At 43.1% G+C, this 16871-nt stretch overlaps 2 protein-coding genes across 2 annotated transcripts; both read left to right on the forward strand.

The window, feature by feature from the left end:
* Positions 1-1575: 1575 nt before the first annotated feature.
* On the forward strand, positions 1576-7564 carry LOC130196915 (chondroitin sulfate N-acetylgalactosaminyltransferase 1-like). The gene is made up of 10 exons (XM_056419336.1): positions 1576-1650; positions 2591-3199; positions 3281-3381; positions 3468-3646; positions 4481-4697; positions 4976-5077; positions 5599-5780; positions 6392-6486; positions 6587-6668; positions 7099-7564. Exons 2-10 carry the CDS (start codon positions 2837-2839, stop codon positions 7392-7394), a joined length of 1617 nt encoding a protein of 538 aa, XP_056275311.1. The 5' UTR covers positions 1576-1650; positions 2591-2836; the 3' UTR covers positions 7395-7564.
* Positions 7565-10263: 2699 nt separating this feature from the next.
* Positions 10264-16258, forward strand: LOC130196591 (phospholipid phosphatase 1-like). The gene is made up of 6 exons (XM_056418861.1): positions 10264-10611; positions 12910-13061; positions 13146-13426; positions 14121-14178; positions 14504-14680; positions 15455-16258. The coding sequence occupies exons 1-6, from the start codon at positions 10521-10523 to the stop codon at positions 15578-15580; spliced, it is 885 nt and encodes a 294-aa protein (XP_056274836.1). The 5' UTR covers positions 10264-10520; the 3' UTR covers positions 15581-16258.
* Positions 16259-16871: the final 613 nt, after the last annotated feature.

A 16871-nucleotide genomic window follows, 5' to 3' on the forward strand; every position in this document is an offset into this window, starting at 1 on the left:
AGTAAATGCATTTATATTATTTATACTGTATATATGACCTTTATTTAACCAGCTAAAATCAATTGATAACCAATTCTAATTTACAATGATGACCTGGCCAAGAGGCAGTAGCACAGTGCACATAGTGACACAAACAGCACAGATACAATACAGTTGGACAAACACATGAGAAAATGGCTAAAAACAATATGTGTAAATTAATAAACACTATGTAAAAACAAATAATAATGAAAAAAGGCGGATTACTGGATGTTCTTTGTAAAAATGGAAGAGAGAGAGAAGTGAGGGCTGGTCAGTAAGTCAACTACGAAACATTGAGAAGAGTCAGAGCTCGGGAGGCGACATCTGAATGAAGAGAAGGACCATCTGTACGCTGCCTCATTCAATGTGCAGGTGGCCTGAGCGTCCACAGTGTGAAGGCCATTTCTCGCCCCGGTCGCCTTCTAATTAGACCGAAGGCCAAGGAGGAGGAGCCTCGGGGTGACCTGAAAGGGGATGCAGGATGGAGGCAGATGGTGTGAGATCTCACATGGAAGTGAACACTGGGTCTGATAGTGAGGGATGGAAAAAAGAGAGAGAGGTGAGGGAAGTGCTGGACCAAGGTGGAGACTGAGAGGAGAGAGGATGGGGGAGGAGGTCCTCTCGGCGTGGCCACTTTAACTGCCGATTTTGACACGGTGGAGACGTTGTGTCATCGTTTCATGGATGAGTGGACCTGTCGGCGATGGAAAGCACACACTCCGACTTCCTTTCAAGACAACGAAATAAAAGCCTGCAAAAAGAGGAAGAGATGAGTAATTGGGGATGATGGACGTCTGGTTCCAACTTCCCTTTGAGGCGCCGCAGCGGTTGGTGATTATATTGAAGTCTTTCTTCTGCAGCGTCTTCAGAACGTGTTGCTGAGTCGTCGGTTCTTTCACAGACAAGTTTCATCACAAACCGCGATGAAGGCACGATGAAAGCTTTGCATTTATTTTAAATAAATGAAAGGTTTTGAAATAACCAACAAGATACGGAACATTACGACCATACTATTTAAACCTAAAAACTATCGGTACTCTCAAAAAGGATCACATTAGAGTTCGGGGTCCAAATTAGGATGAACTCTTTATTTATTTCAAATTACCTGACTTCAATTAAAGGGGGCTGCATGGTATGAGCACACATGCATCCATCACACACTCCTTTTCTCATAAACACAAATACACACACACACACACACACACACACACACACATACACACACACAACTTGGGTGGAACTAGAAACATAAGCAAGTCTTTCATGAGATCAGCCTCAGCAATATTACCTGAGCAAGAAAGAGCCATTTGTGCTGTGAATAAACCGATGATGGCATCACGCACACACACACACGCACACACACACACACATCTCACATGCATGGAAGTGAACACACCCGGGGTGAAAAGACACACAGAGAAATGCTTGTTTCTGTGACTTCCCACCTTCAGCGTCGTGGCACTGCAGAGTGAATGTAAGGTCAGGTTATTTCTCTCTCTGAGCATTTCATCGTAGCCAACCTGAACCGGACCAGCAGACCAACAGCAGCTGTGAGAGCGTGAAGCGGACCCTTAAAATGAAATAGGCTGCTCACAAAGCATCGAGACGCATCAGGACGAGGCGGACCAGGTCAGTTGGTTGACTTTCTACCGGTTGTCATGTTGATTTGTTGGCTGCATTAAGACGTGATTCATGTCAACGCCTCCACTGCATCTGTTTCTTACTTTCTTTAAAGTCTTTTGAGGGAATATATTGACTGTTGCTGCAGTTATTTTCGCAATAAGTGACATTAGATATGTCTTGGAGCAATTTATGATTTGACTATTTTATAATCAGTGGTCACCAACCTGAGGTTCAGAAACCCCCAAGAGGTCCCAAGATATCATTCTTTACATGTCATTGAGCTGACGCTTTTATCCAAAGCGATTTACAATCCTGTTACGTTCATACACCGTAGACGCAGCTACAGGGAGCAGTTCAGGGTTCAGTGTCTTGCTCAAGGACACATCGACTAGAGCGGAGATTGAACCTCCAACCCCTTGATTGAAAGACGGACCTGCTACCCACTGACCCACAGTCGACCCAATAAACCTGAGGGGTCACCTCATGATAATAATAAAAAAGAAGTTGATTAGAACAAAAAGTTGATTATTTTATCTGACCTTTCAGGGCCGTGGCTCTAGGGCTGGCAACTTTAAACCAGAAACATCTCAACCACTTTCAATGGACTGACCATGAAAAGATGTAGCCGACACACATGTAGCTTCCCCAGAGGATGAACCATCACAGCTTTGGTGATCTTGTGGGTTTTCCTCAAGCGCACTTTCTATTGTTGTGCTATTTAGCTAATGTTTGCATACAAACAGACTACACTAAGATGGTGATGTTAGCATTTAGCCTCACATGGATGCCAGGATGTCTAGTTTCCGTGTGAAATACCTGTCACTCCTTCATTGGTTGAACTGCTCACACAGTGTGTGTCCATAACCTGTAATTGGGGACCACGGCTTAGGACCAGAAGGCTCAAAGTGTGGGAACCACTGCTTTAAAATGTACCTTGCTGTCACAGGGAGTTTCAGTGCTCTGATGATGATCTCTACACCTGTGAAGATGCTGCCTGAGGAGGTGACGGAGGTGACGGACAACAGGAGAAAACATGCGGACGTCTTCTTTAAAAGCCATATTTATTAATCTGTGGTTGAGGACTTATGGGTTGCTCATTTTGTTTGCTGGTGCATCTCCACGTCCCCAAAAGAACGGCCATGATTCTATAAACCTCCAGAGTTAAAAAAAATCATTTGAAAGACAATCCACCATGTTCAAGCGGTGGCTTTTGGCCCTGTTGGCGCGGGTCGGCCTCATCGTGCTCGGCCTCTGCTGCTGCCTGGCCCTGTTCTACCTGCTCGCCTGTAAACCGACGTCACCCAGAAGCCAGCCGTCTCCGCTGTGGTCGGGAGGGGCCGCCAGCAAGGAGGGATACTTGGCCTTGTTGCAGGAGAGAGAGGACTCTCACAGACATTACATCAATAGCCTGACGAAGCAGATAGCCCAGCTGAAGGAGGCGCTCCGGGAGAGGACGCGGCAGCTCCAAGAGTCCCTGGACAAAGCGAAAACAAGAGGGATTCTGCCTCAGGGTCTGGAGAGTCTGCACAAGATCCCGACACAGACTGACCTCAAGGTAGGAAAGTAAACATGATGCAGGACGGTGGTAGATAGTACCTCCATCTTCTACTAGATAGTAATGTTACATTTCCCCCAGGATTTCTTCCGCTCACAGCTGAACCAGGCGGAGGTGATCTCAGGTGTACAGCTGCCCAGCGAATACGCACTGGTACCTTTTGACACGTTCACCCTGCGGAGGTGAGTGGGACCGTCGCCCAGAGCTGCCAAAGCCTCCGAGAGGTCCTCGTCTTTGAAGTGTGTGGGCCTGTCGTCCCGTCACTCAGGGTGTACCAGCTGGAGACGGGGCTGACGAGGCACCCGGAGGAGAGGCCTGTGAGGAGAGACCGCAGAGACGAGCTGATAAGCGCGGTGGAAACCGCTCTGCACGTCCTGAACGGGCCTCAGCAGCACACAGACGACACCAGACGGAAGAACACATACTACCCGTCCGACTTCGTAGAGGGTGAGAGGGATAACCACTCGTTCATTACACCTGCGTCAGATGATTGAGCTGCTGGCGGATGGATGGGAAACCTCCGGGAAGTTTCAAATGCAAGGAGGCAGCCTCCGCATCGACGCCGAGATGTTTTTCATGTCAACTGATGAGATTTAAGATTCTAGAGTTTCGGGTTTCTGTCGGTCGACTCACAAAACACACAAAGTACAGCTTCGTCTCTCATCCAATTCAATTCAATTCAGTTTATTTGTTTTGCCCAATTTCACAAATTACAAATTTGTCTCGGAGTACTTTACAATCTGTACACATAGACATCCCTGTCCCAAAACCTCACATCGGATCAGGAAAAACTCCCAAATAACCCTTCAGGGGGAAAAAAGGGAAGAAACCTTCAGGAGAGCAACAGAGGAGGATCCCTCTCCAGGATGGACAGAACAATAGATGTCATGTGTACAGAAGGACAGATTTAGAGTTAAAATGAATTCAATGAATATGACAGAGTGTATGAATACACTGCACGCTCTCGTGATCTCTTTCCGCCTCCGATTGGTTGGTTGTTTTTACAACCAGGGAAACAATGAGCGCAATAGTCAGTGAGGGATTCAGAGGCCTAGAATCAGGATATAGGAAACAAGAGCATCCAGAGGAAACCACAAAGGGTAAAAAGGGTCAAACATGCAACGGACAAGGTTCAACTCTCCTTTACACGGAGACATTGGTACGAGTTGCTTCGCATACCGGGGAAATATCAAAAGGATACCCTCGAAAACATACTTTTGACAAATTCATAGAAATGAATAGGAATCAGACGAAATTAATTGCCGCCCGTCTCTGTCACAGGGTTGACGCGCACGGAGCGGGACAGAGGAACCGTTTACGAGCTGACGTTCAAAGGCGCCGGCCCGCGAGACTTCACACAGCTCGTGCTCTTCAGGCCGTTTGGTCCCGTGATGAAGGTGAAGAGCGAGAGCGTGGACACCCGCGGCACCCTCATCAATATCATCGTACCTCTCTCCAAGAGGCCGGACGCGTTCAAACAGTTCATCAACAACTTCAGGTATCACTGGGAGAGTGAAATAACAACACACACACACAGACACACACAGACACACACACACACACAGTGATTGTATCAGGGCATTATTGACAGTGCTGAGTGAGTCCTAATAGAGTAGCTGAAGCCAATAGGAGCCCTCTCCACTTCAGATAAAATGAGAGAAAATTGTGACTCGAGTTGTTGTTCCTTATCTAATAAAAAATGTACTGAGTCTGTAGATGGAGTATTATAGAAGTGGGGCCTGAAACATGATTATCTGTGTTGTGTTCTTGGATCAGAGAAGTGTGTATCCAGCAGGACGGCAGGGTTCATCTGACTGTGGTCTACTTTGGCCGAGATCAGATAGATCGGGTGAAGGCCACTCTGGACCAGACCACCAGGTAATGCAATGATTTGAATCATCCGTCACATTACTCATGTTTCCACTCACATATATGAGCATGCTGGCGTATCGCATTAGACAAGTGGAATGGAAACGGCAATGGGCTTGAAGTTGGCTCGAGGCGGCCGACCTCCGATCCCGGTTCACTCACTGCAGACCAGTTGATGGAAATGAGCCTAATTTGCATTTCTTTCAAAAGTTTGCTTAAAATTAGGTCGAATGGAAGCAGAGCTATTGGCTCGGTGTGTTCAGGTAAACAATATCTTCCCCGTTTCTATTTTCTCTGTAGCTGCACGCCTTTTAAATTTTGTAAAATAATTGTTGGCCTTCACAAAGATATCAGTCAAAGCAGCATCGATGTTACAGTCTTTTTGATTTCGTCGAAACAAATCATGTGACTTCATGTCTGGAGGTTGTGTTTGAGTGATTATTCACAACCCTCAGATGCACCGGATTAACCGTGCATGGAAACACAGATTCACCCATGACGTGCCCTTCTGCTTTCCTCCTCTTCTTCAGAGAGACTCGGTTCAGGAGCTTCACTTTGATCCAGCTGAACGAGGAGTTTTCTCGTGGACGCGGTTTAGAAGTGGGCGCCAGGGCGTGGAGGCGGAGCCAAAACGTCCTGCTCTTCTTCTGTGACGTTGACATCCACTTCACCGCCGACTTCTTAACTTCTTGTCGTCTCAACGCAGCGCCGGGTGAGAGGGGACTGCCTCAAGAGAAAATCTATCCAGCCTGATTCCCACGATAGTCGATGTATTCAAGAATAAAACGACTTAGGTTAAAGCTGATAATTACAACATTGACCATCAAATATGAAACGACAAAGCGGCTGTATTTGACGAGCTGGGGGTGAGAGCGGGTTGGATTCAATGTCCCGCCTGCTCCCTCTTATGCTGCACTGTTTGTGTTGGGTTGTTGTTGCACTATCCTCCGAATTCAAATGATAAACCAGAGGTTTCATTTAGGCCTTTATCAGAGATTAGTGAGCAGTCAGTCTTTTTTATTTTTCTTTGTTCAAGCCTGGAGGTTATTGTTGCTCATCCTATATATCTGGTCCTTATTCCTCTCGCTTCAGTCAGAGCTCTGTTGGTGCTGAAGTGATGAAACATGCATCACGTCTGGGCTGCCGCGTGGTTCAAACGAAACATGTGTATCCTGAACATTGACAATGTTTTTGAAACGTGACAAATGTTAATACTTAACATTATATATATATATATATATTTAAATAAAAATATTTTAAAAAATTACATTATCAAATTGATGTGACTGGATGTTTGTCTGTTTGAACTGTTTTTGTCCCAAGGGAAGAGAGTGTACTACCCAGTGCTCTTCAGCCAGTACAACCCGTCTATGATCTACAGCAACCAGACTCGTCTGCCCTCTGTTCAACAACAACTGGTTAGTAGAAAATAAACACAAACAAATAGCCCAATTAAATGTATCCGAATGAATTGTCATGATGTCATCAAGATGTAATAGACTGATGTGTTGCTTTCAGGTGATGAGGAAAGACACTGGATTCTGGAGAGACTTTGGGTTTGGCATGACGTGCCAGTACAGGTCGGATTTCCTCAACATAGGTAATAGAAACGCTTGCGCCGTCAACTATTTCACTCATTTCATGTTTTTTAAAAGACATAATAACATTTCAAATTACAATAAGCATAATGTGTGGCAATAAAACTACAGGTGCATGTTCATATAGAATTATTATACTATTGATGACATGACAGTAAAAAAGATAAGAAAATTCACTTTATCTTTTTCTGTTCATTTCCATCTTTTTGGGGTGTTTTAAGCCATTTTCTTGTTTGAATACATCAAATTAAGGGAACAGGATTTGCCTAAAAAGGCTATATTTTACAATGATTTTCACAAAGCCATTGAAGAAGAATACCTAAAGTTAGACTTCAAATCCACCGCCTTTTCTATGGATGTCGAGTCAGTGCTGATGATAAGTGTGGTGAACTCTGGGAGAGAGAGCAGCTAAACGTCTCTACCTCCTGGCAGGTGGTTTTGACCGTAACATCAAAGGTTGGGGGTTGGAGGACGTGCACCTGTACAGGAAGTACCTTCACAGCAAGCTGATGGTGATCCGCTCTCCGTCTCGAGGGCTTTTCCACTTGTGGCACGAGAAGAACTGCGCAGACCAGCTCCCTGCAGACAAGTACAAGATGTGCATGCAGACCAAAGCCATGAGCGAGGCCTCGCACGGCATTCTGGGAGAGCTGTTCTTCAAGCGGGAAATTGAGCTTCATCTGAGCTCCCAGAAGCAGAGGAACATCATGACGAGGACAATCAAATAGGGCTTTGGCGACATCAATCGCCACAGTTCTTTAATTCAGATCATGATCCTTTATGTTTACTCACTTACTCAAACAACAAATGGTTTACTGTGATTATTGTTCTCCATATGGACACATGAACTTAAAAATAACGACTGATATATGTTGTGTGAATAAAACAATGAACTATATGACCTGTGCTGTATGTTTTATTTCCATAGAGAGAAAAAAGTATATGCATTTGTGTGGTTTATGTGGTCTTCTTAAGGGAGGTGTTCCCAAACGTTGACATAGCATAACATAACTGAGTTTATATCAACCAGTAACCTCAAAGCATCAATAACAGTATGAACAGCTTCACTTGAATAGCATCTGGATTTTCCTGCATCTTTCTCACAGATGTCTGTTGTTATCACATACAACAGAATAATGTCTCTCCTGGTGTATTTCCAGTGAACTCAAGAGAGAAATACATCTGTTCATGTCTCGGCAACACTTTATAATACAAACATTTTCATACACAGCTGTCTCGTGTCTGTTCAAAAGTAGATTTGATTCAGACTTTTATCACAGCCGACATGTTGAGTCACGCAATAGCAGAACATTTGTGTTCCTGTGATTTTGTACAGGTCCACACAGGCCTTTTGTATGTGTGTGTGTGTGTGTGTGTGTTCAGGCCTGTAGCCTGGTGAAGATAACACCTGAACGCCGTAAAGAAACATTGAGGGAATTCCTACGCGGTCATATCTCATCACTGTGGGGCTTTGTTGATGAACGGATGCAGTGACTCTTCTGTTATCCTGATGCCCCCTCATTACCTCCACAGGGGGAGGGACCACTCTGTATCAGCCGAGCGTCAACACAGCCACACGATAGGTCCACAACTCCTTTACCACTTCTCCTGTTTTATGCTGCATTCAAGTACACCTCGGAAATTCGATATACTGTATGTCAAATGAAGGAAAAGACTGGGAAGTCTTTCTGTTGACTTGACGAAAAGGACCTTCTCCTTTTTTTGCACTTTTGAGTGCAATAACCAACACAAGTAGATAGATAGATAGATATGTACTTTATTAATCCCCAAGGGGAAATTTGTCGTAACAGTAGCAGCACCAATAAACTAAACACACAAGAATAAAAAATAAAATATAAAAAACAGGGATGAAAGATAAAGATGTATACAAGAAGTATACAAAGTAAAATATAAAATAAAATATATATGTATCTATACAACATATATGCATACACAATACACAATACAATACTAATGACAAATTAAATTAAATCTAAAAATATTAAATATAGACAGTGTGCAAAATGCAAAGTGTGTGTATGTGTGTAGTGTAAATGAAAATGAAGTGTGTGTGTATGTGTGTAGTGTAAGTAAATGAAATGTGTGAAGTGCAGATCAACATAGTGTGGATATGAAGTTATTATTATTGCAGTTATTGCACTATGATCTGGCAAGAGGTGATCTGTTGTAGAGCCTCATAGCCGTCGGCAGGAATGTTCTCCTGTATCTGTCCTTGTGGCAGCGGAGCGTGAGGAGACGTCTGGAGAAAGTACTCCTCTGTCCCTGTAGTAGGTGGTGGAAAGGGTGGAGTAAATTGCAATGAAAGTTTTTATTTGAAAAGCAAAATAATTGCAACATTTACATGGAATGACATAAAAATAGGCCTTTTAAAGCAAAGAAAATTGCCTTTTAAAGACGTTTAGTTTGGTGAAGTAATTAGATGTATTCGTCCTTGTGTGGGATTTCTCCCGTGTTTCGAGTAACACGTGAGGGTGACTGGAGAAAGTACACTTTGAGTTCAGATCAGATGGACCTCTGATCTTATTTGGGACAAACAAAATACGCTCAGCCAATAGTTAATTGAGCAATCAAACATATCCAACACATTAAGCCTGCTCTCTCAGCATAAGTTTATTTTTCCTGTAGAAACACAGTACCTGTTGGACTAGTTTAACCTTTCTACTCTTTTAGTAACATAACGCTTTAGACACTATATTCGCAGGACATGACCAGAATTTACTTTAAATGGAAATAACATTGTCGATAGCACACGACAAACTTGCAAAACTGAGGAGCCTTAATATACTACTGTTTCTCAGGGTTTGTGAAGCACAACGTTGTGACTCGGACCAAATAATCAACCAATAACGGCACGGCTCAACTTAATTTTAGTCACTAAGGAAACGAGTAAAACCAAAGATTTGACTACATTAAGACAACAACCGTGTTTGATAACAGAAATAAAAGCATTGCGTTAAAAACCTAAGTCTGTCGTTCAATTGTTTACAAATTTATTCATTTCTAATTTAATCCATTTTGTTCAGTTGGGTCACAAGGACTTACTCATGATGACTTTAATCACAGGGGATCAGCAGGTCGACAGTAATCAATAATGACTTTAGCCAATATGTACTTTACCATTTTTCATTATCCACTACATTAATTTGACAACTTGCGTTTCTCAGTTTCTCTGCATATTCAGATTATACACGCAACATTAAAAGAATACAGCCAATTATATATCTGTGACAATAGGGTAGTATAATATAGTACATCCACTATATTGGTTCTTAATGTTGTTATTACTGTTATTCTGAAATGAACTATTCTGAATACTAATACTTTTCCTTTTGATATTTTAATTATATTGGATTTTCAATATGGCACACTTTCTTTACCATAGTATTTCTAAAGTGTGGTATTGCTACTTTTACATAAGTAAAACAGGCTACTTCTCCCACACTGGGTTGTCAGTAAATTGAGAAGTATCGTGGTAATTCAAAGTCCTCGCTTTTTCCGAGCGTCACGTGAAGGCAGCACGTGACGCTCGCCGCTCTCGAGGCTCGCGCCTGAAGCGCCTCGCGCAGTGACGAGCTGCGGACATCCGGCTGTGTGATGATGGTTAGTGAGCAGTGAGCACCCGGGAGGGTGAGCGGCTCTTAGATTACATAATTTAGACTTTAAAAAAAAAGAGTATAGGCTATATTTTATTTGTTTTGAATCCCAGGTTGTTTTGAGCTTTCTCGGACAGTCCCGGAGTTTAGTGGCCGCGCGATGCCACTGTTTTAATCTGTGTTGCGGGAGGAGCGACACATGTGCGGCAGGAGGACCGCGGCTCGCCGGACAGGACACCGATGAAGACTGAGGTCAGGAGAAGGAGACGCAACATGTTTGACGCGGCGGGGGTCCCCCTCATCGGGCTGGACGCGATCTGCCTCATCCTCGGTAGGTCTGAGAAACCAACACTGTACTCCATTTATTTCTTTATAAATAATTGTAATGTAATGTAACGTAAAGAGTTTTTGCTTGTTAAAGTGGACTTTCTGTTGTCGTCAAACTTCTCTCGCAACTATTCTGCTATGGAGGCAAATCCAATCATTTGCATACACGTCATATTTATATATATACACACACACACACACACCTACACACACACACACACACACACACACACGGGTGTTTCAGTGAACCAGGCAGGAAGATGGAAAAAGGGGAAACAAAGTATCTGTGTGTGTGGGTGTGTGTGGGTGTTTTTCTTTCCCCGAGCAAAGCGGTATTTTTAGCTCAGTGTGTGTAATGTAATCATCGCGCAGAGACAAGCTGCCAAATGTAATTGACAATATGCAGTAGAAGTACATTAAAGAAACCTCTGTGCGCGATGGGTTGACCACACAGACTCTCTCATACCGCTTAGTCAGTGTCCTGTGGTCGCGTGCGCTGCTGACTGGGCACCAATCCTCCCATTGTGTTGCGCTGCTGGCAGCAACAATCACACTGGGAGCTGTGTACTCGCGTTCATTTTTCATTCGCAAGTCCAAAGTCTGGTTCAATAAAAGCCCTTCCGTGTGTGTTGTAAATGATGTGTTCAAGTTCAAGTAAAAGTGGTATAAGGGAAGAAGAAGAAGAAGAAGAAGAAGAAGAATTCAGATCCATACACACTGCAATGTCAAAAAAAGTCCTGTATTCAAAAGTATATGGTATTTAGTTGTAGAACAAAAGTCGACTTATTGGATGGTTATTACTGATCAATGTGTTTCACAGGTGAAGCTGATCCTGAATCATTATTTTGTAATTGAACCTATAACAATGGATTACAGTTTCTGTGTATAGGTCTTAAATTCAGTTAATATAGGTACAAATGAATTAGTGCTACAGCGTTAAAATAAATGGGGTGAAAAGTACACTATTTCTCCTTGGAATGTAAAGTAGAACTATTAAGTAGAATATAATGTTAATACTGAAGTAAGTAATCTAAACAAGTTCAGTACTCGAATGTACTTAATCACATTGCAACTTTTAAAATGTCACTGAGGCTCTTTCCTGGTTGTATGAAAGTGAGCCCTCATCTATTACCAGTCATTACTGTTCATTACTCATTCAGCCAAACTCCTGGTTAATAGAGTTACATATTAAGTGTGGAGCGCACACATAGAGAATATCACAGTATAGTTTTCTTGTATGTTCATATATATGTATGTTGTTGTTGTTGTTGTGTATTTTATTCAGTCAATCATTGCAATACAATATTATTCTATATAATATACAAAACAGAAATACTGAAAAGGTATAGGTAGAAGCAAAAAAAGATTATATATTCCTATCCTAAATTATTATCAAATAAATCAGAAAATTAATATAAAATAAAAAAACACTCAACCGTGTCAAACCACTTTGGTCTTGTTCTCCCATCTTGTTGCCGATAAACTATACAAAAAAAACTGGATCTAAACCGTCTCCTGAGGATTGTGGGAGTATCGGTGTCGACCCCAAAAATCACAAAATTGGCCAATATAGAAATTTGAATACAATATATATATATTTGCACTATGCCCTTTACGATCTACGCCTGGTTTCATCGCTATCGCCTTTATACTCTTACCATATATGGAGTGCCAGACATACAGTATAATATTGTACGCAACTCTTTTGCAACAACATGAAGGCACACACACAAACAACACACACACACACACAAAAACAACACACATGCGATCCAGACCAGCAGAGACACTGACAGACAGTTTGAGTTTTTAAACACTTTTTAAACGCTGCAGTCTGGGCCATTGGCCCTGCAGCATGTTTATGCATGACTGGCTTCAGGTTAGTCTTTTTGCCTGTGAGAGGAATACCATGTGAAGTTGAAACACGTTTAATGTGCGCTCGCTGCTATTTCCTGCTCATTAACGCCGTCGTAGATCTCCTCAGCTCATCTCACCTTCACAGTTCCAGTATAGTTAAGTCAAACATTTTGATTTTTGCAATATTCTCCAGTCTGAAGTAAGTCATTACGCAGCTAAATAAAACCCACAAGGTGGGGAAACGCCTGCCTGAAGCCAGACTCCTCGCTTCCTGTGACTAAAACGAGGAAATGCTAGAGTTGTGTAACAGTAGGTGGCTCAGACCTCTAATTCACACGAGTATTCACAGCCGCTTGTAAACCAGATGCACATTTATTTATGTAAGACAAAGCGACTGAGAGGTAGCATTCATACAAACGATCTGCCTCTTTCTCCTTTCTCACAGTTGGACTTCCATTTTTCATCCTCACCCCTCAACACAACCCCTTCAAGCGGGGTTTCTTCTGTAACGATGAGTCCATCCGATACCCCCTCAAAGAGGACACCATATCCTACCAGCTGCTGGGCGGAGTCATGATCCCCTTCACACTGGTCGTGGTAAGACAACAGTCGTCCTCTCGCCGTGAGTCCTCTGACCGTTAAATGTTAGCGAGGTCACACGTTGTTCCTTCTCCTCCCCAGATCGTCTGCGGCGAGTGCCTTTCTGTTTACATGTCTCGCATCAAGAACCAGTCTGCGGGGACCAAGTACGTGGCGTGCGTCTACAAAGCAGTGGGCAGCTACGTGTTCGGAGCGGCCGCCAGCCAGTCCCTGACGGACATCGCCAAGTACTCCATCGGCCGCCTGAGGCCAAACTTCCTCGCCGTGTGCCAACCGGCGTGGAACGGCATCAACTGCCAAGCTGGCGGCTACGTGGAGAACTTCACCTGCACTGGGGAAAAGTTCCTGGTGGACGAGGCCAGGTAACGGTCCCGAGCAGCTGCTTGGTTTAGGTTTCTTATGACTCGGAACATTATTCGCTTTGTATAATAGTGGGGCCTCTCTGGGAGGAGCCTGGTCCTCTCGGTTATTTGCGTTACTTTGCAACACATGCAACGTCTTTGGCAATCTGCACTCCAGGGACTTAGTACGGCAATTTCATGACGTTGCGATATTCACAAGAGACAGATTCAAAAGAGAATAGTCAGAATGTATGTAGTCGACTGAGAGAGATTCATCCTCTTAGTCCCCAAAACTTGAAATCATACACTTTCCACATTCAATACATTGAGACTTCCAAAAAGATTATTTCATTCAGCTTTTCTGCAGAATTTAGAAGTAGAAGAACATATGCAGATTATGAACATCTACTATGTATAAGTGAGCCAAAATAGGTGATAAACACTATATACACACCAACATTAATAATAACTATAAGGAGTGTCTTTTCATCAGAAAAGTGTGCCGCCACTGTGCCCCCACTTTTCCATTACAACCACAAAGTCAGTTATTTCCAGATAAAATGAGTAGAATTCCCCTTTAATCCATTTCTAAACTCATATCAATACGACATAATGACAGTGAAATATAGTTTTATTATGATAGACCTTCGTTATGAATTATGATTCTAAGCTGATGGTGCTTAATTTCATTCAGTATCTCTTTTATTGTTTGTAGACTGTCCTTCTACTCTGGTCATTCATCCTTCTCCATGTACTGCATGCTGTTCCTTGTAGTAAGTACATATTTTCTACCTCATGAACTACACAGCTTGAATGTGGCTTACATTAGAGGGCTGGAAATGCCCACATCATTTGCTTGCTCTGTTTTACTGCCTCTGCCAATCAAATGTACACTACAAACGACTGATTCATGTACGTTGTCAAAAGTTTACTTATTACAGTATCCATGAAAAAATTCTCCTCAGCAAACACCTAAGCTGCCAACACCTGGACTGTAAATATTGGCTTGTAACAAAATAAACAGCTGGCCGTCTGTTAGGTGTGACCTCTCCAGCTGTCATTGTGTCGAATACTGATGCGCTCCTCTTCCCTCTGCAGCTGTACATTCAAGCGAGGCTGAGGTCCGAGTGGTCGAGGCTGCTGCGTCCCACCATCCAGTTCTTCCTGACGGCCACCGCTGTGTACGTGGGTCTGTCCCGCGTGTCCGACTACAAACATCACTGGAGCGACGTGCTCACTGGCCTCCTGCAGGGAGGGCTCGTGGCCACTCTCACAGTAAGCGTCCTCTAAACGTTGAGACCTGTTAGCATCATGGCGGAGCGAGGCGTGGTGCTTTTTTTTAAATACATCCGCGCAATATGCAATTGAAAATGTCAAGTCGGCTTATTCACAAGAAAATATGTGTTCACGAATGAATGAACACATATTTCATCAAACAGGTGTATTTAAGGGATTACAAAGGCCTTACAGAAGCATATTAAAGATAATATTAGGGAGAGTCTGAAGTACTTTAATTATATTATCCGCCTTGATAGTGCAATCAAGTACATCACTGGTATAAGAATGTGTGTGTGTGAATGAGCGTCAGCGTGTAAAGCACTCGTCCCGCATGGTGGACGGTCGCTATATACAGTAAGTCCATTTATGAGTATAATAATAGAAATAGCAGCCGAATGTCTTTTTTAAATTGTATTTATATACAAACAGTATATCTTTATTTTAATTTTTTACAAATTAACAAGACGGGACTTTAAGGATACAATGCAGAGGGAAAGGAGAAATAAAAGGGGAAAGAACAACAAAAAACAGACAAAATAAACAACAACAAAAACACATCCAATACACATTCGCACATCACCAGTCTGACATAAGTACATCTTGGTTATATCATCAAATCAAGTCAGCATCGGTACCAGTGTAAAGTCCAGCCCGGAGGGGTCCAGTATGTCGAAGACCGGTTTCCATATCTTGACAAATCCCTTGACCTTGTCATGGAGGTTCATCTTTTAGCAGAATGCCTTTTGATTGCATTGCTTGTTTTTCCCGCAGGTGTTCTGCGTGTCCAATTTCTTTGAACAGCCAGTGGATCCCGTGGTGTCACAGGAGGAAGAGGCCTCGCACACCAGCTTTCAGGAAAACCCTCCCAACGGGAACCACTACGGCAGCACGGAGTGAATCGGAGGCCTCAAAGCCAAACCGCTACGGGGCCCGCTGACCTTAAAAAGGTCTCGGAGGGCCTTAAAAACAATGAACTGCAAGTGTTTGATATTAACTGCGTGCTGTTGCTGTAAATTTCTCCAACACGGTTTTCCCGGCGGAGCTCACGACGGATGCAGCTGCCACCGGCGGTGTGCTCGGCAGACTTTGCGGGAGCACGACAGGAGACGGTTCTGGCACTTTACTGAGATTTAAAGAAGCAGAGGTTCTTTTTTGGGTAGATCAAACACGATATGGTTTATGGGTGGACAAAACTAAATACAGTGTTGGCTTGTTGTAAATGGGGTTGCTCGTGCACATTGGTCAGATGCTGCCCTCATGAATGAATGGAATTCCTTTCGCCCCCGAATATAATGAGCGTCTGTGTGTGCGCTACAAGCAGGCTTGTAGAGGGCCCGGCGTCTGCGAATGAGAAAACCTGGACTGTCCTTCGACTTTCAGATGGAGACTGAACCCAGAAGTGGATGTTCTGTTATATGCGGATATGTCCTGATCTTATTTCATGTATGCAAAAGTAGGAAGCTCCATATTTTTTATCAATGCATCCGCTTCAAACGGTGTTTGGATCAGTACCCGGGGAAATGATGTGTGACGAATAAAGATTAAAGCTCTGTTTTGCTACTTTGTTACAAAGAAGGGGAAGGATTCCTGTGTGTTTTGTTCTGATGATATAATGTGAGTGAGCCTTGGTCAAAAAGCAGCTGTAGAATAGCTTGTTGTTTTTTTCTCCAATAATACTGCAGTATAAGGAATAAGGCATCAAGGAGGAGAAACCACGGGTGTAATGCAGCAACTAACTTTGTCTCAGACGCATGCAAATGTACGCCTCCTGATGTCAACGGAGAAACAAGGTGTGTTGTTGGTGTCATGTTCGCCGCGTGTTCCTCGCCGGTTCTAACACAAAGGTTTGGTTTGTCTTCGGCAAAGGAAATTGTCAGCAGACAGGCGCTGATCCTCGCCTGCTAATGTCTGGGCTCAAATCCTATTAGGGTGAACTGGGTTTAGTTTAACACACGGTGACAGCAATTACCCTCCCTCATCAATGTCAGCTCAAGTCGACTGGCTCCATTCAGAGTTCCTATATATACACTACCGTTCAAAAGTTTGGGGTCATCCAGACAATTTCGTGTCTTCCATGAAAACTCACACTTTTATTTATCAAATGAATTTTACATTTCATAGAAAATGTAGTCAAGACATTGACAAGGTTAGAAATAATGAATAATATTTGAAGTATTAATTTTGTTCT

This window comes from Pseudoliparis swirei, chromosome 7 (genome assembly GCF_029220125.1).
Source record: "Pseudoliparis swirei isolate HS2019 ecotype Mariana Trench chromosome 7, NWPU_hadal_v1, whole genome shotgun sequence".
NCBI classification, from domain to species: Eukaryota; Metazoa; Chordata; class Actinopteri; order Perciformes; family Liparidae; genus Pseudoliparis; species Pseudoliparis swirei.